The 27,567-nt window shown below is 43.8% G+C and overlaps 1 protein-coding gene across 1 annotated transcript in view; it reads left to right on the forward strand.

Moving 5' to 3' along the window:
* Window positions 1-2,884: 2,884 nt before the first annotated feature.
* Window positions 2,885-27,567, forward strand: part of TGFBR2 (transforming growth factor beta receptor 2) — a 70,534-nt gene continuing 45,851 nt past the window's right edge. Inside the window, exon 1 of the mRNA XM_053359498.1 lies at window positions 2,885-3,273. Coding sequence (XP_053215473.1) covers window positions 3,198-3,273 — 76 coding nt within the window. The 5' untranslated portion in view covers window positions 2,885-3,197. The remainder of the gene's footprint in view (window positions 3,274-27,567) is intronic.

The raw sequence follows: 27,567 nt of genomic DNA on the forward strand, positions 1-27,567 counted from the left end.
CTGGTTCGCCAGAAGCGGCTTAGTCATGCTGGCCACATGACCCGGAAAAACTGTCTGGGGACAAACGTCGGCTCCCTCGGCCAGTAAAGCAAGATGAGCGCCGCAACCCCAGAGTCGTTTGCAACTGGACTTAACTGTCAGAGAACCTTTACCTTTAGCATGTGTATAGTATACTTGCTTTACTTCTATATTTGCATCGATATGCATATTGGATGCCTTCTATAACACATTTTGCAGACTTCGTTGTATGCATTGTAACCAGGCATAGTGATTTTTTGGAACTGAGTAATTAAAGATGAATAGTGGATAAATAGTAGTTAGGAAAATGAATGAGAATCAAGATGAAATGAAGCTGTAAATCCTGGAGACAGTATTGTTGAAACTTGAGATTATACCACTTTAAATGGTCAGTGCATTCTCAGAAGGAGTTAATAATTTTTTCTTTGGTATTTCCCCCCTATTGGTGTAAACAGCTTTCAGGTATGTTTTTTGGTTGAATTTTTTTGTCTGGGCCACCTGTCATATCATCATAATTGGGCCCATGCATCAACCAATTTGTGTGGACCAAAATAGGGTAGTCAGTTTTCCAGAAGCTTGGGGAATGCACTATGCAATTTTGCCCCACATAGGTAAGATTGCACACCAATAGACGTCATTTGGACTGGCTGAGTGGGACTGGTGAAGGCAGAATTGACTTGCTGGCTGCATGCATAAGGCCAGGACAAAAGCTGAAAATATTTCCCAAACTAGCCCACTGTAGGCTTAGGGTACTTTCAGAGGGTCACTACTTTTGGGTGGGATTCAGACACCAGGAAATTCAAATTGCACAATTATAATTGATTGGGGGGACTTATGCAACAAACCTGCTTCACCAAAGATCAGACTTTTTGAAATTAGGAAAAGCATCAGTCAAATGCAGTGGGAAGTGTGGGATAACACTTGTTTTGACACAACCTCTCCACAAGCAAATCAGGGTGAAAACTCAATAACCAAATTGTGTCCTCGCTCAGGGCACCATATTACCAAGCTCCACCCCTGGAGAGTGCTCTTGGGCTCAAATCTGGCTTGCGTGTTTCCTACAGGCATCTGGTTGGTCACTGTGGGAACAGGATGCTGACCCAGTGTGTGCCTTGAAGTGTGTGGACCTGTCTATAAAGGTAAAGGGACCCCTGACCATTTGGTCCAGTCGTGGCCGACTCTGGGGTTGTGGCGCTCATCTCGCTTTATTGGCCGAGGGAGCCGATGTACAGCTTCCGGGTCATGTGGCCGGCATGACTAAGCCGCTTCTGGTGAACCAGAGCAGCGCACGGAAACGCCGTTTACCTTCTCGCCGGAGCGGTACCTATTTATCTACTTGCACTTTGACTTGCACTACTTGCTTTCAAGCTGTTAAGTTGGCAGGAGCAGGGACCGAGCAACGGGAGCTCACCCCGTCGCTGGGATTCGAACCGCTGACCTTCTGATCGGCAAATCCTAGGCTCTGTGGTTTAACAGCGCCACCCACGTCCCCAGACCTGTCTACAGCACCCTGCAAAAAAAAAAAATCCTTCTTCCTCTTAGCATTTGCATTGCTGATGTGAGAAGTACAAACAATACAAACATGGGCACAGCCAGTGCTTTTCTTATGGAAAAAAGGTGCCATTACTCACCTTGAAGTAGTTTCAGTAAGTGCCACACTTTTAACCACGGCTTTTATTCTAGAAAAAAAAAGGTGTCTCAGTCAGGTTGCCAGTTGCGTCACTGGAACATCATGCAAGTGACCTCAGAGTGCATTTCAATTTCAAATATTATTTCTGCTTTTTAGTTAAGCAAGATGGCTCAGTTGGTTAGAGTGTGGTGCTGATAATGCCAGACCCTCCAAGTCTTCCTATTTTCCAGGGACAGCCCCGGATTTGCAGAAGCTCTCCTAGTTTCTGATTTCATGCCAGAATGTCCTGCTTTCCCTATCATTGGAGAAATGTTGGATGGTAAGGTAGGATGTCCCTATTTCCATCGGAGAAATGTTGGATGGTATGGAGTTATCTGACCCCCGAACTGTCTGAAGGCAGCCCTGTATAGGGAAGTTTCTTTAAATGTTTAATGTTTTTTGTTTATATATGTTGTAATCTGCCCAGAGTAGCTGGGGCAACCCAGTCAGGTGGCTTGGTAATAATAATAATATGGAATAGGATATCCCTATTTTCATCAAAGAAATGTTGGAGGGTATTCAATGCCAAGGTTGCAGGCTTGATCCCCACATGGGAGGGCTGCAAATTCTTGCTTTGCAGGGGGATGGACCAGAATTCTGTGGTTCCCAATGTGGGGCACACGGCCTACGGGGGGGGGGCTATTTGATTTTTAAGGGGGTCAATTCGAGAATGAGTTACAGGAGTTCACTTTTTGAATAATTAGAATTATATGTCGGGCGGGGGGAGGGGATCAGGATTTTAGAGATGCTTAGGTTAAGGTTACCAGATTTTTTTCAAAGAAAAAAAGAGAGAGAAAAAGTTATTTTTTAAAAAGTAACCATGGTTAGGTGGGGCATGGCAAAAAAAAAAAAAGGTTGGGAACCACTGGACTAGATGATCCTCACAATTCTATGATTCTAAGTATATTTATTTACTTGATGGGGGGGGGGGTTCAGTCCACGCCCACGAATAAAAATAAAAAAGCCACGGCGCGTGCCACAGAGATGATGAAGGAAGTCCCCTTCCAGGAAACAAGCGGGCGACCTGCGATGATGCCCAGCCGCCTCTCTCTGGGCACTATTATTTTTCTTTTTGCCTCAGCTTATGTGAGAAAAAGAGCGCCCTGAGGGCGAGGGAGGTTTGGCCTCAGGCCCTTGATTGACAGGCAGCTCCGAAGCGAGCCCGGGAGGGAGGGTGGGCCGGAGAAGGAACTGACTGCGAGAGTTAAGAAAGTCCTGCCCAGCTGTTTGCGAACTTTTTAAGATTTCCTGTTTCCTCTGCAAGGCAGGGCTGAAGCGGGGAAGGCGGGCGGGGGAGAGTCACACACGCCCTCCGAGCAAGCAGCCGAGAGCCGCGGCTGCTGCGGCTGCTGCTGCCTCTGCCGGGGCCTCGCTCGCTCGCTCGCCCGCCCGCTTTCCGCCTCGAGGGACCCGCCTTCGCCTCCAGAGGAGCCCCTCGCCCCGCGCGCCCCTCGCCGCGCCCGCCTCTCCTCCGCCGCCGAGCAGCCGAGCGCCCCGAGGGAGCTTGACAATGAGCGGGGCGCCCAAGCACGTTTTGCTGTGGACTCTCTTGCACTGCGCGGCTTGCCCGCTGGCTCGGGGTACAGGTAAGCCTCGCCTTTGCTTCGCTGCCTGGTCTCTGGGCTTCCGACGCTTCCCTGCCAAGATCTAGCTTGTGAACAAGGCACCAGAAGCCTATTATTATTATTATTATTATTATTATTATTATTATTATTGGCCAGGTTCATAGCACCACAGAATTGCAAAGGAGCACCACAGAATTGTAAAGGGACACAGGTGGCACTGTGGGTTAAACCACTGAGTCTTGGGCTTGCTGGTCGGAAGGTTGGCGGTTCGAATCCCCGCAATGGGGTGAGCTCCCGTTGCTCGGTCCCTGCTCCTGCCAACCTAGCAGTCTGAAAACATGCCAGTGCAAGTAGATAAATAGGTACTGCTCCGGCGGGAATGTAAACGACGCTTCCGTGTGCTGCTCTGGTTCGCCAGAAGCAGCTTATTCATGCTGGCCACAAGACCCAGAAGCTTTACACCGGCTCCCTCGGCCAATAAAGCGAGATGAGCGCCGCAACCCCAGAGTCGGCCACGACTGGACCTAATGGTCACGGGTCCCTTTTCCTTTACCACAGAATTGCAAAGGGTTCCCCCAGGGTCATCTATCCCAACCCCAGCAATGCAGGAATCTTTCCCTCAAACCCACAACCCTGAGATTGAGAGTCTCATGTTCTACCGACTGAGCTATGTTGTGTTTCTGGGGTGGGGGTGTTTGATCTCCCTTCCAAAAAAAGTTAAAACTTTTGGAATGGTTTTTCTTCTTTCCTCTTGAAAAGAGTGTTGTTTTGGAGGAAAGCATGCTTCTCCCCCCCCCCCCCAACTTCTGTTCTTGCTTGAGGTGTGGTGCAGAAGTTTTCATCCTGATATCTGGCAGGGAACAGCTGCCTTGTTTCTTGCAGATGCAGCCGTAGATGAGCTGCTTGCAGCTGTGAAATTGGTGGGTTGTTTGCTCCTGGCATGATGGCAGGGCTTTTGGCAATGCACACGAGGGTTTGGGGTACAAATCCCTAGAAATAGGGGAAGTGAGTCATGCGCTGATGTTTTCTGAGTCACAATTCCCCAGAAAGTAAAGGATCCGAATTCCAGAACGCCAGTTCCCTTAATTTTGCAACTATAACCCAAGTGCGCCAAGAGACATAAGAACTCCCTCCTTACAAACTTAAGGGTAAAGCGGCCGTGTGGCCTGTCACTAGCATGCTTTTAAAAAATCCTGCACCTTCGTTTCTTCCTTCAGCTGGGTTAAAGCTGTTTGGAGTGTAAGCCTGTGGTCGTACACAGTTTGCAGTAGTATGGTGGCAACTTCATTTTAAAAACCGCTACACTAAGCATCTGTAGAGGGAAGCAGTGTCTTTCCAAGTCACTTGATCAGTGTTTTGTGTCCAGGTTTTAAGTTGTCTCATGACTCCTTGTGTTCTTCATTTTGCTTTCCGCCTTGTTCAAGTGTGGAGCTCTTCAGTCATTTAACACGCTTCAGTGCAGACTGTTAAGTAGCAACAGCAACAACAGCAACCACATTGAGGACTGATGTGCAAAGCCCTTTTACTGCAAAATCCTTTTCACTGGTTATTATGGGTACCAGTGCTGTCAACTGACGATATACTCAGAATAGCTAAGCTTCTCGAACGTTAACACACATCACATTGCTGATGGGGCACAGCACACCTTTTTTTAAAAAGCTTTTTGGTCGTCCTGTATGTTCTATTTTTAGGTAGTCTGTTTACGTAGTACAAGGTTGTACTCAAGGCTTTAGGCACATATTTTGGCCCTCAATTCCCATCAGCCTGGGTCAGCACAGCCAGTGGTTAGGAATGATGGGAGTTGTAGTGCGGCAACATCTGGAGGGCCAAATGTTCCCCAGCTGTGATCTGTACTTTTTGCCAAGAGCAGCTGCCCTTTAAAATGTACTGCCCTTTAAAATGTACTGCCACTTCCCTCTCACTTTTGGTCTCTTATTCCCAGAACTACCTCTATTCTTACGGATCCTTCCTCAAAACCCACTTGAAGCCTAAGGATACATAACTATATTTGAGCATATTCATTCCCAATTCCCTTGCACTTGTTCTCCTTTAGAATGTAAAGCTCTGTGAGATGAGGACTTGCCATTTGCACTTACATTAATGCTGGAAAGTGACATGAACATTGATGGTACCGTACGAAGTATAATGTCCGCTGACAGATTTACTGGGGACTACTTCCCTGTATACTTTATATTCCCTGTATACTTACTTTCATATTTTTTTTAAAGCCATCCCATAGTAACGTAACAAACAGGGTGATGCTTTTGTATTGTTTGCAAAATGATGGTTAGTGGAGGGAAAGGAGAGGTAAAAATACAGTGCTGGAAAGGAAACCTGTATATTAAGGTTATGCATCTTACCATTCAAATAGCTACCTATAGTGATAGTAAGCATAAATATGCAGCATGCTTTTTTTTAAGCTGCTGATTTAAAGTGTATTTAGCATGCGTAAAATCAGTTTAGCTATGTCACAGTACAGCATTTGTAGCGTTTTATGTAAAGATCCTGCAAACACTTGCATAGCTGAGTACCGTGCAAAGTGTTAGCAATATCTGTGCATTTGCTGAAAGGTTAGGTCCAGTTGCAGATTATGATAATAATGGAATGTTCCTGTACTGTAATATAAAACTTGTACGATAGAGAAGAACGTACGCTTGGAATTAGTACTCACGTTAGAAATTCTCCTTGTCTCCTTTCCAATGCAAGTCTTTGCATCTATTGAAAGAATAGTGGTACCTCGGCTTATGAACTTAATCAGTTCCGGAAGTCCGTTCCTAAACTGAAACTGTTCTTAAACTGAGGTACACTTTCCCTAATGAGGCCTCCTGCTGCCGGTGCCCTTCCACCATTCAGCTTCCGTTCGTAGACTGAGGTAAAGTTTGCTAACCGGAACACTACTTACGGTTTTGCAGAGTTCGTATACCAAATAGTTTGTAAACAGGGCTGTTCTTAAACCGAGGCACCACTGTAAGGGGATCTTCTAGAGCAGGCACCCCCAAACTCAGCCCTCCAGCTGTTTTGGAACTACAACTCCCATCATCCCTAGCTAACAGGACCAGTGGTCAGGGTTGATGGGAACTGTAGTCCCAAAACATCTGGAGCGCTGAGTTTGGGGATGCCTGCTCTAGAACAGCTTTCCTCCAACCTAATGCACTTGCTGGGTAGGGTTGATGGGAACAGTAATCCAAAACATCTGGAGAGTACCAGCCTGGGGAGGCTGCTCTAAAGCAGGAGCCGAGACAGCAGTAGCACTTTCTGCATTTATACACGGCTGTTTGGGTCGTGACCAGTGTTATCTGAGAGCTAGCACAATCATTAAGAGTGGTGACCTTGTATAACAACTTGGCTTTATCTCTGGGTTTTACTTCTGCTGTGTTATATCTTAGGCTGAAATAGGATAAAAGTTTTTGTCCAAGACATCCAAGCCCAGAAACCTCTGTTGGTGTGGCCCTGTAAGCAGGATCCGTTGCCATGTTCACAGTCCCAAAGGGACTCTTGGCCAAATATGCATACTTTCCTTGTGATTTCTTCCTTTCACAATTAAATGGCATTGCCTTTATCATTATAGCTATGTTCACATGGCCCAGTAAACGACATTGTCATGTCGTCTGGACTGGCAAACTTTGTGGTTCATGTTAATTTATGACGAGTTTCAAACAGGCCAGCGCCTAACCATGGTTTCTGAAGCTGTGTCCCTTAAACAAACCGTAGCTCCATGTCAGCCAAAACCACTTCCTGGTTTTGGAGGGTATGGGAAGCTGTGATTGGCTAAAAGGAGATGCAAAAGATCCAAAACTCCCATTGAACGCAGGGCAGGAGGCGAGATAGAGTGTGCAAGCCCAAGGCTTCTTCCTGCTCAAATCTGTGTGCTGCTAATGATCCCTCTTCATACTACCATGAATAGTTCGATTATAATTACCTTGGTGTATTCGGAATGACAATGCTTTTATTTTTATTACTTAATCTCTAATGAGCATTCTCAGGTATAAGACCACTGACCTAATTACTCAAGGACAATTATTTCTTTTTTGAAATGCACATTTTCCTGTACACAGGTAGTACATACGACACAAGGGATATCTGCCAAGTTTATCTCTTTATCAGTCACTATGATGAAGACATGCAGCTGGGGCAAACACAGCTTTTTGCAAGTGAAGAAAGTTCTCTGACAAGGATGCAGTTTGCCAAATATAACTTGCATGATATAGTACTAACATCACAAAAAGGGGGGGGACACACACCGGACGTTGATATTGCTCCCTCCCTTCCTTCTGAATATATATCCTGCTTTTTAAATTTTGTTTTGTACTGTTGAATTATGCCTGGTTTCAGTAACATACCCTCTGTCTCCCAGGTTGCACTGCTGAGCAGTTTGCCCTCCCTGAACCTACTTACTTCTGAGTAGCATGCATAGGATTGCATTTTGCTTTGGCTGACTTGGAGTGAGTGAGTGAAAAGGGATTCTTTCTTGGGCAGGAGATTTGGCAAAGCTAGCTTTTTCCTGGCTTGTATCCCTGGGTAACCTCCGTTGAAGTAGATAAAAACAAACCACTCCCTGTTAGCGGAAGACTACTGGCAAAAATCTTAGTAACATGAAATACCCCAAGTACATCACTTTCTGTACATGTGCACCAAATGTATATTTGGTGGTGGTGGAGGAATGGATGCTTGTTGGTGTGCAGAACAGAAGGTTCAGTCCTTAAGGAAAAACACTCCATGTGTAGTTGGAAGGGGCAGAGAAAAAGAGAGACTGCTGGCTTAGTGTCTCTAGTTAAAAGTTTGCTGAAACTTTGGGTGGGAGCACTTTTTTGGGGGAAAGGGAGGTTAGTGCTATCTTTGGGGGTTAGAACATAGAAATCTGCCTTATACGAAGTCAGATCAATGGTCTCTCTAGCCTAGTAATGTCTACACTGATTGGCAATGGCTCTCCAGAATTTCAGACAGGATATTTCTGGCTCTCCCTGGACATGTCAGGAATCGAACCTGATTCCTGTTCTGCCACTGAACTACGGCCCTTCTCCGGGGATCTACCTGTAGCAGCTCTTTGGCTACGCTTCGTTCTCTGCTTGTATGTCTGTAAATATACAGATCTTTCAGAGATAACATAACATGCTGCCACACAAAGAAACCCGGTTCCATAGCTCCGTACCTACCAAGCCTGATGGGGTTGCCAGAATGTTACCTTGGGCTATATCATCATCATCATCATCATCAAACCTTTTATTGGCATCACATACAAACATCCAAAACAAATCAATAAAGAATTACCACTTCCCCAATAGCACAAAACATTTGCTAAAAGAAAGACAGAGCAGTCTATCGTCACATCTCTAGGTCTCCTGGGAGATCAGACGTCTGTAGTGTATTTCGATGACAAAAAACCCAATAGAGATATTTACCCACTAACTTGGTGAGCTCCTGATCATTCCCCAGTAATAGAAAATGTATGACCTCCAACTCTGGTTTCCAGTTGAGGATACAGAGTTGATCTAGAAATTGCTGACTGAGATCTGCATATAGTTTACAGTTAAGAACCATATGTCTTCACATGGGCAAGTTCTTTCTCCTTCCACCCTGCCTGAGAACCTTCCCCAAAGGAGGTTTGATGGATTTGAATTAAACCTGGCCAGCGAAAAAGCAGAAATTCAAGGTAATTGTGGTTAGTTTCATGTGACCTTGGGCTATAGAGTTCCTTTCCCACCTTAATAAGGAAGACTCAGAACCAAACTACACATTACATTAGCGCACAGCTGCATGAACCTTTTAATTTTTCAGTGAATGTGGTTGCTTCTGGGCTCCCAACAGGCGTGTCAACTCTAGGGGGCAAATGACCTCTCAAGGACCACCTCCTGACTATGTGCCTCCTCCTGATGATGCACATGTGACATCACAGGTGTGCGACAAGTGTCACGTGGACGGCGGGTTGCTGGCCACACCATCTTCGGCCCAAGGTGGCCTCTGGCTCCCAGTGAATATCAGCACTGTGGTGGGAGGAGTAGTTCAGCCTTCCTACCCGCCATGGTGTCAGTGAAAAACGCTGTCCACCCTGCTGTGTTTTGACTCAAGGAATAGCCAGTGGGGAACGGGTGGCGCTGTGGGTTAAACCACAGAGCCTAGGACTTGCCGATCAGAAGGTTGGCGGTTCGAATCCCCGCGATGGGGTGAGCTCCCGTTGTTCGGTCCCTGCTCCTGCCAATCTAGCAGTTCGAAAGCACGTCAAAGTGCAAGTACATAAATAGGTACTGCTCTGGCGGGAAGGTAAACGGCGTTCCATGCGCTGCTCTGGTTCGCCAGAACTGGCTTAGTCACTGCTGGCCATATGACCCGGAAACTGAATGCCGGCTCCCTTGGCCAATAAAGCGAGATGAGCACCGCAACCTCAGAGTCGGTCACGACTGGACCTAATGGTCAGGGGTCTCTTTACCTTTACCTTTCTCTTGCAGGGGCAGTTTTATTAGGCATGATAAGAAAAGTTTAACTCCCACTGCCCCATCCTTAAATGCATGATCCTGATTCTTACTTTACTCTAAGCGGCTGTTATTTACAGTGTTTTTAAAAAAGTGACCATGCATCTGTGAATTTAAGTATTTATTGTCTATTGTAGCTTGGCCTTCAGGAAGCGTGCTGAAGGCCTGCTCTGCTTTGTGACGTGATCACATCTTGAAACTGTGCAGCAATTGTTAAGAGTTCTGCTATGACTAGTTGGTAAAAGATGAAGGAACCTGATAGATTCTCCCTCCTCCGAAGGCTTATGGCAGACAGCATTTTACAAATAAATGAAACCTCTAAATTTGAAGAAAGAAAACAAAAAAGGTGGGTGGGTGGGAAGCAGGCGTTAGACGTTTCTGTAGACTTTAGTATCTCTATTCCTGCTGTTTTTTCTTTTTCAGGGGAAAGCTCTGCCTCTCATTTAGAAAGGGGATGTCCAAAAAAAGACATGTTGTCACTTTCTGAAAATCAGATGTCTATGCCTCAAATTGCTGTAATTGTAAACTGAAACAGCTGAACATTTGGGAAAATCTTAGAAGAGCAAAAAAATAATAATCTTCAGTTCCTCAAATTGTCTAGTCATGAAAATATGTGTTAGGTGGACAGAATAGCCCAAGCTTTCTGTTTTTGGAGTTGCTCTTTTAGTTGCAACTCTAGCGATTTCTTACCTTCTCACATGATGCAGCTCCTAATTAGCATGAGGTAGCTAATTAAACAGGGCTGGAGACGGAATCTTCTCGTTATAGTATTGCACAAGCCAGTGAAATAGTTCAGCTCTGATTACAGCCTCGGAGCTACTTGTGAGCGGAATTGTTACCAGAAGAAGCACATGACTGTACTTTTAAATTATCAACAAATTGTAATTGGCAGGCAGAATGGACTGAAGGCATGTATTTACAACTATGCCCCAAATATAGCACTTGTGTGCACCAAGATACCCTAAGAACTCTCCCCCCTTGGCTAAGACCCTCTACCAGCTTTTAAATTTTAATTTTAAAAATGGATATTTTATTTGTGTCCTCCCCCACCACTTTGGTTGGCAAGTTTGCATTTTTTATAGGGGGAGAATAGTTGGCATTTTTGTCTGTGTTTTATTTTGTGTGTAGGTATTTCACCTGTTTTGTTGAATTCTGAGCACCGTCAATATTTCACCCCCCCCCTGTGAAATGGGTACTTTGTGTTGCCCACAACAGTTTCTTGTGACCCTCTTTTTTTGCAGCATATGGTTTAGACAGACACTCACCATTCTGTTTGTTGTGGTTCAGCAGGTATTCCATAAGCCAACAACCCTGTTAGTGTAAATGAGGAAGAGGGTTTTTTTTCAAAGAGAAAGAGTGTGCACACAAAGTCTTTAGAAGGCAAGATTGCATATGTGAACTAATTAAGGCAATATGTGACACACACAAAAAATGCCAGCTGTTAACTCCCCAACTATTACATTTTATTCTCAAGATTACATTAGTTTGTTGAACATGTATTAAATATGCATTAAAGCGCATATCAAGATGAAGTTCTGTGCGTTTGATTATTGCTGCACTTATAATAGTTTTAATATTTTGCGATTTTTTTAAAAAAACAACCCCTTCGTGTGAATTTGTAAGGCTGTTTTATCTATTCCTAGGTTCCAAGTTGTAGCCAGTGGGTGGGAAAGGAATGTTTTGTATAGATAAATAAAATAAACATGCTACATATATGAATTGCTAATATTTACCTGACCACGTTTAATGAGCTATCTAGTGAGCTATGTATCAAGTCTATATCAATAAATACCAGCCAGGCCTATTGATCCATAGCAGCCATTTCTACTTGTAATGATAGCGATAAGTGTGACAATTTTGGAGCGTCTTTGGTAGCCAGCCAAATATTAGATGGGCAAGATCCTGCATGTTCCTGACCTCATGCTGCACCTCTAGAACTCGGTGAATCCCTTGCTCCTTTTTCCAGCTCCAAGCCTTCCCAGACTTCCCCTCAACCCTGGAGTAGGGGAAGGGAACAGGGGATTATTCCCGTAGTCTTGCTGTTCTTTGGAGCAAGTTGCAATCCAAACACTTTGGAGTGTGGAGTGTGAAAATAGGAAGCCGTAGCCCTCTTCTTGAGCTTTGAGCTGAAAAGGGAATCACGCCTAGAATCATTGAGTTGGAAATAATCAAGAACCATCTAGAAACTAACATGCAGCTGGGTTCAAACCCACAACCTTGGCGTTATCAGCACCACACTCTGAGTTATCAAGTTGCTATCCCTGTGGTTTTGAACATAAGAATAGCCTGCTGAATCAGGCCAATGGAACATCTATTCCAGCATCCTGTTTTCACAGTGGACAACCAGATGCCTGTGGGAAGCAGAACATGAGCACTTTCCCCTCCGGTAGTTTCCAGCATCTGATATTTCAAAGCATTGCTACCTCCATCTGTGGAGGTAGAGCCTAGCCGTCATGGCTAGTAGCCATTGATAGACCCCTCCTCCATGATTTTGTCTAATCCTCTTTTAAAGCCATCCACGTTGGTGGTCATTATCCCTCTTGAGGGGGCAAGTTCCGTAGTTTTGACTATGCAATGCATGAAGAAGTCTTTTATCGGTCCTGGATCTTTCAACGTTCAGCTTCATTGTTGGGCTTCTAAAGTCCTCCTGTGACCACCTCAGGACTAGAGATGACCCACACACTTTTACCACTGTATATCTGAGTTTCTGACACTGGTTTGAGTATATGCAGCTTGTGTATCCATCCCATCCCCAGATCATAACCGCCACATAAGATGTGAATGTACTGTACTTGGAGCATAGCATGACTGTAGAGATGAGATCCTGTTCCCTCCAACTGCTCTAGTGTTGAAGGAAAGGATGGGGCCCATCCTCTTCGTCCCAGAAAGTGATGCAACACTTCCTTTAGGGCATGTGGAGACTGGAATTACTGGTCCGTTATGCAAACATTGGGAATTAATCCAATTCCTTCTTAGTGTCCCTTGCAAACTCTCTTGGATTTCTTTGGTCACCCTTGGAGAAAAACCGGCAGTTCTCTTTCCTAGTGAGAATCTGGAGCTTTCTACCTTGAAACTCCCCCCCAACACTTCATTTAATTAAATTTAAAATAGAAACAGAAAGGACTTGCAAAATTTAAGAAGAAAAGCTGAGCTTCCTGCATTCAGTAATGCCTTGGTTTATGCCAAAAGCAGGCATTCCACAGGAAGGCGGACATTTTTGAAATTTCTCAGATGCAAAACTTTATAGCCCGCAAACATCTGAAATATCCGTTCGGAGGGCTTGTTAGCAGCCGAGCTTAACTGTTTGTTATTCTACTGAGCAGAGTTTAAAATCCGAGCTGCAATTTCAACTGAGGCTCGTTTGTAAAAGTTGGCATTGTGTGCTTAGCCATTTTAGAGTTGTATTAGGACTTTTCTATTTAACCCCAGACTCTAGTGTAGGAATAGGGACGCGGGTGGCGCTGTGGGTTAAACCGATCAGAACTTGCTGATCAGAAGGTCGGCGGTTCAAATCCCCGCGACGGGGTGAGCTTCCGTTGCTCAGTCCCTGCTCCTGCCAACCTAGCAGTTCAAAAGCACGTCAAACTGCAAGTAGATAAATAGGTACCGCTCTGGCGGGAAGGTAAACGGCGTTTCCGTGTGCTGCTCTGGTTTGCCAGAAGCGGCTTAGTCATGCTGGCAACATGACCCGGAAGCTGTACACCGGCTCCTTCGGCCAATAAAGCGAGATGAGCACCGCAACCCCAGAGTTGGCCATGACTGGACCTAATGGTCAGGGGTCCCTTTACCTTTACCTAGTGTAGGAACATAAGAACAGTGTGCTGGATCAGGCCAGTGGCCCACCTAGGCCAGCATCCCATTTTTGCTGGACCAGAGCACAAGGGCACACTCCCCTCCTGTGGTTTGTGATATGCAGAAACAGAATGTCTCAGATAGGGAAGGAGTTTGGTATAGAGTAGGCATATGAGGCCTCAGGTTCTTGGGCACAGAAGCAGTGTTTGAAATTAGCCAGGCGCCAGGAGCATTTTGCACCTGGCTTTTGACCACTGGCGACCAACTGAAGATGCCTGGGTGCCAGGATATCATTTACCATAACCATCTGGGGTCATTGGATCTGGGCTGTTTTCACACACTAGTACCCCATCCTGCAGAATTCTATCAGTTATATTTTATCTGCACAATCAGAATGAATTTCTGGAACCAAATTGCATTTTTTTCATGTGCAGCCTGAGCAGGAGCAGTCACCATTAAGAAAAAGAGGTCAGAATAGACCAATATATATATGTGGACTGTCCCTGGTTGGATCAAGTGACTTTGCTTCTTTAAGTTCTCAAAGCTCTTAACCTAGCTCAAGGTTGTCATCTGAACTAGCCAGATGTTTAACTGAGAATCAATCACTGCCAAGTCCTCCATTTGAAAAGTAAGACTTTAAAGCCGTCTTACCCCCAAATTCAACTAGCTGTTCCATTTTGACGACTGTAATCTTGGTTTAAGGAGCCATTTGCCAGCTAGGTTATATATCTGAGTTTCTAACACTGCACAGAAGTGCATGGGTTTAAGGTGTGTGTATGTGTGCGGGTGGCGCTGTGGGTTAAAGCACAGAGCCTAGGACTTGCTGATCAGCAGGTCAGCGGTTCGAATCCCCGCAACGGGGTGAGCTCCCGTTGCTCGCACCCTGCTCCTGCCAACCTAGCAGTTCGAAAGCACGTCAAAGTGCAAGTAGATACCTTCCAGCGGGAAGGTAAACGGCGTTTCCGTGTGCTGCTCTGGTTCACCAGAAGCGGCTCAGTCATGCTGGTCACATGACCCGGAAGCTGTACGCCGGCTCCCTCGGCCAGTAAAGTAAGTCGGCCACGACTGGACCTAATGGTCAGGGGTCCCTTTACCTTTATGTGTGCACCCACAAACACATGCATATAGGGAAGGTGTGTAGTCTAGTTGCGAGAAACTTTACAGTGACTGTAAATTGATCAATACGATCCGTGCCAGGTTCCTGTCTAGACCAGCCTTTGCACCCCAGATGTGCTGGACTACAACTCCCAACAACCCCAGTCAGCATGACTGCTGGCTGGCGCTGATGGGAGTTGTAGTCCAAAACATCTGGTGGGCAAAGGCTGGTCCACAGAATTCTGTTGTTCCAGTTCAACCCTCTCCTTCTCATACCTTTACTTAACAGCTGTAGTTATTGATATCGGCTTCCAGGAAGCGTTACCCGTTTTCTCCCTGGAGCACTCGCCTGCTATGCTGACACCAGCCAGGAGACAGACATCTGTGGTGTTCCAGTTTTATGCTACTGACAGATGCATGTCTGATAAAGCAAAACTGTTGCTCAACAAGCCACATTAAAAACGAAATAAAACTCAGCCATGCAGCACTATATAGCATGGGGATTATATTAGTGAGGGCTGCAGGAGACAACTGCATTTCTTCTTAACGTGTGGAAGGAATGAGAGGAAGATGGTATTAGCCCTATTGTGCTTTTAATTTAACTTGAAAGGCTTGGGGGAAGCTGACAGTGCTTTCTGAAAGTCCAGAATGTCTTCACTTAAAAAAATAACTCTGCAGATGAGCAATAGCTTTCTTAGGCTCAACCAGAATGCCATGAAAGTTTATCAGGCTTTCAGGTTCTCCAGAATGGCTCATTAGTCAAGATGCCGGAATCCACATTATGTGGTGGTTATAAAATTATTCATAGACTTATTTTGGGGGGCAAAGTCCACCCACAGCAGCCTACACCTCATAAACAAACAGCAGAATTTTAAAAGAAAAAAACACGACAATTTAAATAGCAGTGTTTTGTTTTATTATTGTTTAATAGATGTTCATCCTCTTTTAAGGATCTTAGTTCATAAGGATTCCCTTTATGGTGCCAGGGGTGGGGAAATGGAAGCAAAATACATTTAATAGCACTAATAACAGTGACTTGCTGGGTTTTCACAGGCAGTAGGTAGGAGAGAAGCCTAAAACCAGGGACAGAAATGTAAGTCAGAAGTTCTGGAGCAAATGAAAATTCTGTATTCTAGGCTGGAGGACTGCAGCTAATGTATGCCTCTTAATTATATATCCTAATAATTCCCCCCTCCCAAGGCCAGGCTAGATTTGGAAGAGCATGGGGGATGCAGTTCTTCTGCAATGGATGAATGTTGTTGTTTAGTCGTTTAGTCATGTCCGACTCTTCATTACCCCATGGACCAGAGCACACCAGGCACTCCTGTCTTCCACTGCCTCCCGCAGTTTGGTCAAACTCATGCTGGTAGCTTCAAGAACACTGTCCAACCATCTCGTCCTCTGTCGTCCTCTTCTCCTTGTGCCCTCCATCTTTCCCAACATCAGGGTCTTTTCCAGGGAGTCTTCTCTTCTCATGAGGTGGCCAAAGTATTGGAGCCTCAACTTCACGATCTGTCCTTCCAGTGAGCACTCAGGGCTGATTTCCTTCAGAATGGATAGGTTTGATCTTCTTGCAGTCCATGGGACTCTCAAGAGTCTCCTCCAGCACCATAATTCAAAAGCATCAATTCTTCGGCGATCAGCCTTCTTTATGGTCCAGCTCTCACTTCCATACATCACTTCTGGGAAGACCATAGCTTTAACTATACGGACCTTTGATGGCAAGGTGATGTCTCTGCTTTTTTCTTTCCTTTTTTAAGATGCTGTCTAGGTTTGTCAGTGGATGAATAGATGGCAGTAATATTTCAAAGTATATTATGAGTGTGCACAATGCTTTGTGTGGAAGTAGCCTAGATTTAATTACCAGCCCTGGAAACATCTGCAGGCATGTAGTTACAGAGTAAATAAAGTACCCCCTTCTTTGAGAAGAGCTGCAAAATGGAGTAAACTAATGGCCCCCTCCTTGGCATGATTCTAAACATCTGGCACCCAAGTTTTCTAAATACTGCTCAGGCTTTCAGCGGCAACTGTTGTGGTTTAGGTAATGCCATGTGGATATTGTTAGAGCCAGCGAGGCCCATGGCAAGGAATGATAGGAGTTGTAGTCTAGCATCATCTATAAAGCAGCTGGTGGGTGATGGCTGCCCTATAGGATAATGAGAATCAAGTGATGTGATGGCCCAGGATGCAGTGTTAGAAACTCAGATATATCAGCTAGGCGCCAAATGGCTCCTTAAAGCAAGGTTACCGTCACGAAAAATGGAATGTCTAGTTGCCATTTTGGGGTACGTCTTACTTTTCAAGTGATGGACTGACTGATTGATTCTCAGTTAAGCATCTGGGTAGTTCAGATGACAACCTTGAGCTAGTTTAAGAGCCTTGAGAACTTAAAGAAGAAAAGTTGCTTGATCCAGGGACAGTCTTATTCCGACCTCTTTTTCTTAATGGTGACTGCTTCTCAGGCTGCGCAGAAAAAGCATGTTGGTTCCAGAAATTCATTTTGAATGTGTAGATAAAATATACTGATAGAATTCTACAGGATGGAGTATTAGTGTGTGAAAGCAGACCAGATCCAGTGATCCCCAGGCATGCACATAGCTGTCAACTTTTCCCTTTTCTTGCGAGGAATCCTATTTGGAATAAGGGAAATTCCGACGAAAGAAGAATGGCAGACGAAATTAATGGACTATGCAGAATTGGACAAAATGACAGGAAGGATTTGAAACCTGCGGGACCAGAGATTTACAGAAGATTGGAAGAAGTATATGAATTATTTGAAGAGCAACTGTAATCAACAAATTACACTAGTAGGACTACAAGAAGTTTTGTAAGGAGAAATATACGAAGTGTTACAAAGTAGAAAAAGATAGAGATATTGGTTATGAGTTTGAAATGTAATAGGGAAGATAAGAAATGCATGCTGAGAGATTAGATTGGAAAATTGATGGATTGATGGAAGTCAAAAATTTGAATAAGATGTAAAAGTATGTTTAATTACTGTTGAAAATGATATGTTAAAAAAAACTAATAAAAAATTATATATATATAAAAAAGGGAATTTCCCTTAAAAAAAGGGAAACGTTGACAGCTATGGGCATTCACCTCCAGATGGCAGAGATGTCAGGCATGCTCACTTGGTCGCAAGTGGCCAGCAGTCAGGTGCAAAATGCGCCTGGCTCCTGGCTAATTTCGAACACTGTCCAGATGTAGAAGAGTTTGGATTTGATAATCCAAATTATCAATTATAATTTGGATTTGATGTCAAAGCATTTGCAGTCTCCTCCTTGTAGAAACAAGCCATTAATACGAAACACTGGATTTATCTTCTGTGAAGTAAGCCTGGACTGCTGTCGATCTTCTGTCTCCAGATTGCTTTAAATACTAAATCTGGTTTTTTTGCCTTAGAAAAATAAGCTGCAGTGCTAATAATCTACATAGCTACTGTATACAGTGAGCCGCTTCAAATGTATACATATGCTGACATCCTGCTGTTTGTCAGCCAACTATCATCACATGTAGAGTTAAGCTTTGTGCTTGTCTCCAGAGTAGGAGTTTTTGAACGTTTGTCAGAAGGTATCAAAAAGCTGATTCTGTGCACGGTGCTAGCTGCCCGGGATTGGATAGCTCTAGGCAAGGAGCTGACATGTAGAATGGGATTTGAGATGAGCATCCCCACACACCCATTGATTGTCTGAATTTTCTCTTTACTACAGCACAGTTGAATCACAGTGCAATGAATTGGTTTCCACCAGGGAATAATGGTTTCCACCTGGGAATAATGCTCATCTATATTTCCCTGTATATATGTAGTTGATTGACAGGTGCCCATTATTTCGGATGAAGTTGAGGCTTGCTCTCTGTGCTTTCCGTCTGTTTGACAACGATGATTCAAGTTCTGGCATATTGCTCAGAGGGCTGGCTTTTAAACAACAGGAAAAGGAAATTTCTGATGGGACCAATGAGGCATAAAATAGGTTTGCTGGTAACCAAACATATGGTAGATAAAATGCTGCTTTCACTGCCCCCCCCCATGATATTGGGCATACTGTAGCATCATATTTAGAAGTCTCTCAGGGACCCTTAAAGCTTCGAAATAAGTATATTTGTGCAACATTCTGCTAAGAGTAATTTAAGTCATTTAAAAAGTTAGTTTATATAAGTTCTGCTCTTCTGTTTTTGCCTACATAGACTTTCATTTATTTCAGATGGCAACATCTATCAAGGAAGCAAATCCCAAGGGCTTTAAAAATCTGTTCATTTTTGCCTCGCATCAGGAAATGTATGACAAATATCGCGTGGCTTTTGAAACCCCCAAAATATTCCGATCCATTCTTGTCCCAAAATATTGAGTTGTGATTTTTTAATAATCAGATAATGGCACATATTTTTCCCTCCCTGTAAACCAACTTAAACTAATTAAAGTCTTAACTCCAAATATTATTTTTTAACACTCGGAAACAATTCTCTTAAGTGGGGAGGGGAGGCATATTTAACTAGCAGATCTATACAGAAGAACATTAAAATGTGCTGACTTCAGAGTGGCTTTATTTATGTTATTTATGAATCACCCTTTGTTGAACAGAGCCCGGGGAGATGTATGTCAAAGGATAAACAATAAAATTACACCAAGGAATAAAACTAAAGTCACACTAATGGGGGGAAAACTATCCACCCCTTGCTTTTCGGGGGAAACATATCAGACTGAAAAGGTGTAGTTAAGCAAGTGTCTTTAGCTGAAGGGAGCAAGCACAAATGGGAAGGTTATTCCACCAGGCAGGGTTGAGCCATTTGGTATTGGAGGAGGCAGTCCTGTGCCACTTAGGTAAAGGTAAAGGGACCCTTGACCATTAGGTCCAGTCGTGGCCGACTCTGGGGTTGCGGCGCTCATCTCGCTTTATTGGCCAAGGGAGCCAGCGTACAGCTTCCGGGTCATGTGGCCAGCATGACTAAGCTGCTTCTGGTGAACCAGAGCAGCGCACAGAAACGCCGTTTACCTTCCCGCTGGAGCGGTACCTATATATCTACTTGCACTTTGATGTGCTTTTGAACTGCTAGGTTGGCAGGAGCAGGGACCGAGCAACGGGAGCTCACCCCGTCACGGGGATTCGAACCGCTGACCTTCTGATCGGCAAGTCCTAGGCTCTGTGGTTTAACCCACAGCGCCACCTGCGTCCCTTCCTGTGCCACTTAGGACTTTATAAACTGTTACCAACAACTTGGGTCTAGTAGCTTACAGGTAGCCATTGCAGTGCAATAGAGCAGCATTTATTTATTTGATTTATTTATTGAATTTATATACTGCCCTATACCCGGAGGTCTCAGGGCGGTTCACAGAAAAGATCACAATATATAAAATCAAAATAAGAATAATAACCCAATAATACCCCCCCACACAAAAGAGCCGCATTGTAAAAGGGTATAGGATGTCAACAGAAGGCCTGGTTTAAACGGAATGTTTTTGCCTGGTGCCTAAAGGTTTATAACGAAGGCGCCAGGCAAACTTCCCTGGGGAGAGCATTCCACAGACGGGGAGCCACTGCAGAGAAGGCCCTGTTCTTGTGTTGCCACCCTCCGGACCTCTCGAGGAGGAAGCACACACAGAAGGGCCTCAGAGGATGATATCGGGGTCTGGGTAGGTTTATATGTAAAGAGGCGGTCCTTGAGGTTTGTGGTCCTGAGCCGTTTATTTGCAAGGTCTCCCACCTATACAATGGGCCTTTCCCTTTCTCCTCCTTTCCCAGCTCCCATCATTCCACTAGCCAACATATGCAGTAGTCAGGAAGGATGGCAGCTGTAGTCCAGCAAGATCTGGAGTGACAAATATACCCCTTTCCTGATTTAACAGGGTTAAGTAATTTGCCTGATTTTTTTTTTGCACAAATATTTGCAGTAGCGGTCTTTATACATACAACACAAATTTCTCATGAGACTGCAGGAAAAAAACAAATCCAACCACTTTCTTTCCTTTTTTGTTGCTCAGAACTGTAAATCACATGTGCTATGAACTTGCATGAATGTTTTTAGAAAGAAAAACACCCTAACAGGAAATGAGGCTTAAACCCATATAGCTGACATGATGTTTGCAACAAAAGGCAGGAAATTTAGCGTTAAGGCTGACATCCCACCTTCAGCAGGGCTGGGTTGGTGTGAGTGAAACATTTATTTTCAGTTTCTTTTCCATTTAGTTTTGTGTTACTTAAGGTTAATCTCTGTGTGTATTTGAGCGAAATATACACATGAAGTGTTTTGCAGGTATATTTGTACATATGTGGGTGTTGTTGTTCGTTGTGCGTTTTGCATAGGGGTCCTCATTGTGTTTTGTATTGTAACTGGCAATGTGCCTGGCACTAGCCTGGTTCCTTTAAAAACGGTGCGGTGTTCATTATTTATACATTTTGGCCAGACCTCTGATTGCGTCACCTTTGGCACATGCATTGTTGTAGCATATTTGGCTCTTTGGGATGTTATAGTGAGAGCCAAATCTTTTATGTTACGGTATGTTACTGATTTTAAAATGAAAGTCTTACAGCTCTAGAGACTCTCAGTGTGTGAAGTGCTTTTCTGGTTTTCTTTATTTTCACGGTTATTCTCTCAAATTTCAAATCAACATAAGCCTGATTTCAAAGTGTTTACAATTAAACCTTTTAAAAACAAACAAACAGTAGTGATATTCAGTAAGCCTCATTGCTACAGCAGGGCTTTTACCTTTGTATTTTCTTAAATACAGTGGTACCTCGGGTTAAGTACTTAATTTGTTCCGGAGGTCCGTTCTTAACGTGAAACTGTTCTTAACCTGAAGCACCACTTTAGCTAATGGGGCCTCCTGCTGCCGCCGCGCCGCCAGAGCACGATTTCTGTTCTCAACCTGAAGCAAAGTTCTTAACCTGAGGTAATATTTCTGGGTTAGCGGAGTCTGTAACCTGAAGCGTATGTAACCTGAGGTACCACTGTAAAAGATACCCAGTCATCAGTGGGAGATGCTTCTGGCTCTTTAATCTTACCACAACACATCTTTGGAGCAAAGGCAGTTTTCCCTGCTTGTTTTACTTACATGTTTACATTCCATCTTTTCTAAACTTGCAAGAACAAATCCGTCAAATCAATAAATGAACTCACCGCTATAGATATAATGAGCCTTCCTATGTGTGGTGATAAAAATAATTACCACCTCCCACAATCAAAATCTTCTCCATTATATCTCTGCTCATGCCCACTATAAGATGCCAGTCCAAAAAGGAATCCATAATATTGTTTACCAAGGAGCTGAAGACTCTGAAGCAGTTAGGTTTGCCAGGCAATGCCTTCAACAATCAAGGGATAATCACAGATAAGATCCCCACCCCACCACCACTGGGGAAAACTTACACTGCCTCTCATTTTCATATACAACTTGTAGCAGGACTTCTCCAGTTGATCTCGTTGGGTGGGGGGCAGTTTTAGCATGCTGCTGATATCTCAGATAAATCAACCTTGCTAATAAATTCATAAAAGTGACGAGTCTTTAAAAATAGATAGTCCTTGGGACTGCGAGAGGAGAGACAAGCGCTCCATCCCTCTTGCGTCAACCTACTGAATTTTAGTGCTGCAGTTTCCCTCCTCTGCAATCCATGCCTCTTGGGCTTGCTTGATCAAAAGGTCGGCTGTTCAAATCCCCGCGATGGGGTGAGCTCCCGTTGCTCGGTCCCAACTCCTGCCAACCTAGCAGTTCGAAAGCATGCCAGTGCAAGTAGATAAATAGGTACCACTGTGGCGGGAAGATAAATGGAGTTTCCATGCCCTATGGCTTCTGTCACAGTGTTCCATTGCGCCAGAAGCAGTTTAGTCAAGCTGGCCACATGACCCGGAAAGCTGTCTGTGGACAAACGCCGGCTCCCTCGGCCTGAAAGCGAGATGAGCGCTGCAACCCCTTTGACTGGACTTAACTGTCCAGGGGTCCTTTACCTTTACCTCTGCAATCCATTTGGTTCATAAAGAGGGACGGAGCGCTTGTCTCTCCTTGGCCAGCCTGCTCACTCACCTGCACGTAATTTCCTTGTCACCTGTGGCTACCAGGCTTGCGCTTGAATATAGAGCTGAGATTACCTAATGAATATTGGACAGATTCATCATCATTTTTAATTTGTATACCGCCTTTCTATCTTACAATACTCAAGGGGGTTTACAAATTGAAGGAACAAAAAATGTACAACTTATAACAATCTAATGCGATACAGAAATGTGATAATAAAACATAACTTTAGAATAAGCAACCTACATCAAAAAAGTAACATTCAACAATCATTAGAATAGTTAATAATAATAATAATAATTAATAATATCAGCATATAGATTCAGTTAACGTTTCCTCTTAATGGAATTTAGGATGAGAAATGTGTGCTTGCAAACATCCCATTGCAAAAGAGAGCAATGTAAACATTCAGAATATGAATGCAGTATCCAAGGAACTCATCTGTGTTGCTTGTTTGTGTTCAGAAGTTCACAGACAAAGGCGGCTGGTGGCCAGTTTCCAAAGAGATGATTCACTTTCCCTCTGGGAATTGTGATAAAATGGATGACTCGTTCTGTGGTTGCTTGAAGAGTCTCTCTCTCTCTCTCTCTCTCTCTCTCTCTCTCTCTCTCTCTCCCTCCCTCTCCCCCCGCCCCACTTCTGCAAAAGACTATGCACCCTCTCCAGTAAAAACAGACAAAATTCTTGCCCTCTTAGCTTGTCCTCAAATTCTCAAAGAATGCTAACTGTCAATTTGTACTATATTTAGCTAATTGCTACTTCATAGTACATCCTAATTACGTGTGCCCATTTTCTGCTGAATCCAGATAGCAGTCCTGTCACTAGATGTTGTTGTTGACAACTTCTGAGACAAGTGACAAACCAAAATTGCAAATCGAAAGGCTTTTCTGACAATCCTATTTTCCTCCATGGGGTTGTCATTGCAGTGATTTAAGGACACATGCAAAACCTTTGCATCAGAATTGAAAATCCGCATGAATTATCCAGGAAAAGGAACAGTAAGCAAGTTCTGGCATGACTCTAGAATCTTGATTATGGAGTTTCTGGGAAAACATTTTTGCTGAAATAATTTCATACTCCTGCTGAAATAATTCCAAGAATTCTGCCTTGCATTCAAGATTTCAAAGCATTACCTTGGCAGATGCTTTTGCTTCCAAACCTGTGTTTTTTGGGGTAATAATACGTTTGCAGAGGAGGCATTTGCAATGTTTCTAAGGTGAGGGGGTGCCCACTCTGCAAGGCCAGTTCGCCTGCCAAAGGCCTTGAATCCTGTTGTTATGAGAAAAAAACTGCTCCTTTTCCCTTATGGGGTACCCAAGAGCCCATACGGAGTCCTTTTGTAGATTCTCTATCGGTAGGAGAAAATAACAGAGACCAACCAGAGAATATTGAGAAGCAAAGCAGCTAGTAAGCCTGATCTTTATTAAAGCTGTTGCAACAGGGTGCTCCCCCCCCACCACACAGAGGAGGGGGCGAGGGACCCAGAACAAAGGTGTGCCTGCCCTTATATAGACTTTGAAACTGCCCACCCTCAAACTCCAGAAACATCATATGTACATCACAGAAGGGGTGTAGCCCAGGACCACCTCCCCCAATACATCATACATATATCACAGGGGGCAGTCTCAAACAGAATCCTGAGTGTGTTGTTTATCTCCTGTCTGCCGTTTACCTGATTGAATTATCTGGGTTTTGGCCACTCTGTTGTTGTTATAACTACCTAATTCCTGAATCCAGGTCACAGGCTCACCCTATTCACACCTTAGTAAAGGTAAAGGGACCCCTGACCGTTAGGTCCAGTCGCGGACGACTCTGTGGTTGCGGCGCTCATCTCGCTTTATTGGCCGAGGGAGCCGGCGTACAGTTTCTGGGTCATGTGGCCAGCATGACTAAGCTGCTTCTGGCAAACCAGAGCAGCGTACCTATTTATCTACTTGCACTGGTGTGCTTTCGAACTGCTAGGTTGGCAGGAGCAGGGACCGAGCAACGGGAGCTCATCCCGTCTCGGATTCGAACCGCCGACCTTCTGATCGGCAAGCCCTAGGCTCTGTGGTTTAACCCACAGCGCCACCCGAGTCCCATTCACACCTTAAATGTGCCCTTAAGGCAGTATTTGTGAGCACAGAGACAATGGGGAGATTTCCCATTTCCTTTGATCTTGCAGAGAAATATTTGAGGTCTTTTTGGGAGAGAGAAAATGGTTTCAGGACTTTTCTGTGGGTTTCAGACATGTGGTTTACATATTTGTATGTGTTTGCTTGGTATATTTATGAATATATACATATATATATATATATATATATATATATATATATATATATATATGACCTTAAAATTCTTATAACACTGTTTTGGATCCTGGATGGGGAGAAATGGAGAAAGGTGTTGTTAAGAAAGAATCTTTGGGGAGAAGAAAGGGTCGATCACCTCCCTCCCATTCACAAATCCTCTGCATTAACATTACCAGATAAAAACAGACTTGGTAATCCTCAAATTGCCTCATGATCTGTGGCTTTAACCTCCAGGTGACCTTTTTGTACTTGGTCATTCTGAAGAATTTATTCATGCTGAAGTATATGAGGTCATAACGACTTAAGCATAAGAGAAAAACATTTTTCCCCAGTAGCTAGTGACTTTTTTTTAAAAAAAAAAATACTCCTTCATTATGCAATCATTTTGCTGGAAGGTGCTGTGAATTTTTAATATTGCACCATAATGGAAAACCTGCCACATCTCATACCCTCCAACATTTCGCTGATTAAAATAGGTACATCCTATTCAACAACAACAACAACAACAACAACAACATTTATACCCCGCCCTTCTGACTGGGTTGCCCCAGCCACTCTGAGCAGCTTACAACATACATAAAACATAATAAAACATTAAACATTAAGAAACTTCCCTAAGCATGGCTGCCTTCAGATATCTTCTAGGTTGTATAGTTACTTATCTCCTTGGCTCTGGGGTCAGATAGCTCCATGCCCTCTAACATTTCTCCAGTAAAAATAGGTACATCCTAAGGAAAAGTGGGACATTCTGGGATCAGATCAGAAACTAGGGACAGCTTCTGTAAATCTGGGACTGTCCCTGGAAAATAGGACACTTGGAGGGTCTGATTTGCTCAGAGTCTCCATCAAATCTATGCACTTGCATGATGGCTGTTTAATCACTATAGCAGTGTTGGAACTTTTTGAACTCCTGCTGTATGGCGTGAACACAGACCCAGCTTTTGTATAAACCCGGAAGTGGTTTATACTCGCACTCGCTGTCCTCAAAACAAATCCTTCAGAATGCAGCCATTGTTCTACCACATTTTGGAAGGCTCTTGTGCCTTCCATCTTCTTCCCCTCCATGTGAAGTCGATGGGCATGTGGAAACACTGCTGGACAACCATCTTCTTGAGAAGCTTTGTGGATTAATTAGAGTGACACGTAGCTCATGCAATTGTTTTTGTCTGGATAAACCAAAACAAAAGAGGCTGGGCAATAGAAGATTGCAGAAGGTCCTCAAGTGCCATGTTCTCAGCCAATCATATTGTTCAGGAAGCCTCAGTTGTATATGGGTGTTGGAGTTCCCTACCAGGACAGACTTTGCTCGTGTGCTCAAGACATCGATTCCATAAAACATATTTTGTTGCATTGTGCAAAATATGAGCAAGCCAGGGCTGAACTGATACTACCCTTGCTGGTACCTTTCCCAGGAAAATCAGAGGCTCACTACGTCAGGTTCCTACTGGAAGACCGGACAAATGTTAGAACATTAGCAGTGGCAAAGTCTTTATCGGTGGTTGCAAGATCAAATGAGCCCTATATTCTAAACAAAATGCTTGTTTAACCTGGAGGTAGGCTGGATGTATTGTTTTGTAATGATTTGTTGGGTCTCTGGACCGTAATAAAGATTGATGATGATGTATATGGGTGTTAGCCTTTGATAACCTTCTGAGAAGAAATAATAATAATAATAATAACTTATTTTTTATACCCCGCCCATCTGGCAGGGTTTCCCCAGCCACTCTAATTAGTGATCAATAACATTCAAAAGTGTGTTTGGAGAGGTGGGGGGTGGGTTAGATAAGTGCTAATGATTGTAACCTGCCTTCCAAACGGGTAGAGTTGGTAAGCAAGCAGACCTATGATGATCAATGCTTGCTTCTACTTCCCGCTTGCAATACTTTAAGGAATTGCTTGTGATAAAGATCAGTTTCTTGATGTATCCCTTTGCTCTGAAAACAGTGTTAAATTGCTTGTTTCTCTGCTGATCAAATTTGGAACGGCTTCTCCCTCCCTCCCTTTATACCTGCAATGAAGGATTACATTTCACGAATCTGATAAAATTGACTTTTGTCCACTAAAGGTTATAGATATTTTTTTTTTAGATATATGTTCCAAGGCCACCGCCTTGCTAGAGAAAGCTCTGCAGCTTATTTTAGTTTTTGTTTAGTATTTTATTTTATTTTTTAAAAAAGTTTTGCCTGAGGTATGTTGATTAAAGGTTATGCCATAATAAAATGGTTAGCCTTCAAGGTGCCACAAGACAGTATGTGATTTTGACTTTCAGAAGGGTGATTTACTCCTGGTGACTTAAGATGGATATTGTGAAGAGTTATTTCATTTCTAAGGATTGTATTCAAATGTATTATACTCAAAAAGACCCATTGAAATTAATGGACCTAAACATCAGTGGATCTGCTCTGTGTATGATTAATGTTGGATATTGCCCTTAAAGTCTGACCCAATGTTTGTAGATCTCTGGGTGGCATTAGTTGTGTTATCAAGCACAACTAAATGGCTCAGGACTGCAAACCTCAAGGACTGCCTCTTTCCATATGAACCTATGCGGACCCTGAAATCATCTTTTGAGGCCCTCCTTCATGTGCCTCCCCCTTGAGAGGTCTGGAGGGTGGCAAGACGAGAACGTGCCTTCTCTGCAGTGGCTCCCCGTCTGTGGAAT

This window comes from Podarcis raffonei, chromosome 12, assembly GCF_027172205.1.
Source record: "Podarcis raffonei isolate rPodRaf1 chromosome 12, rPodRaf1.pri, whole genome shotgun sequence".
In the NCBI taxonomy this organism is placed as follows: Eukaryota; Metazoa; Chordata; class Lepidosauria; order Squamata; family Lacertidae; genus Podarcis; species Podarcis raffonei.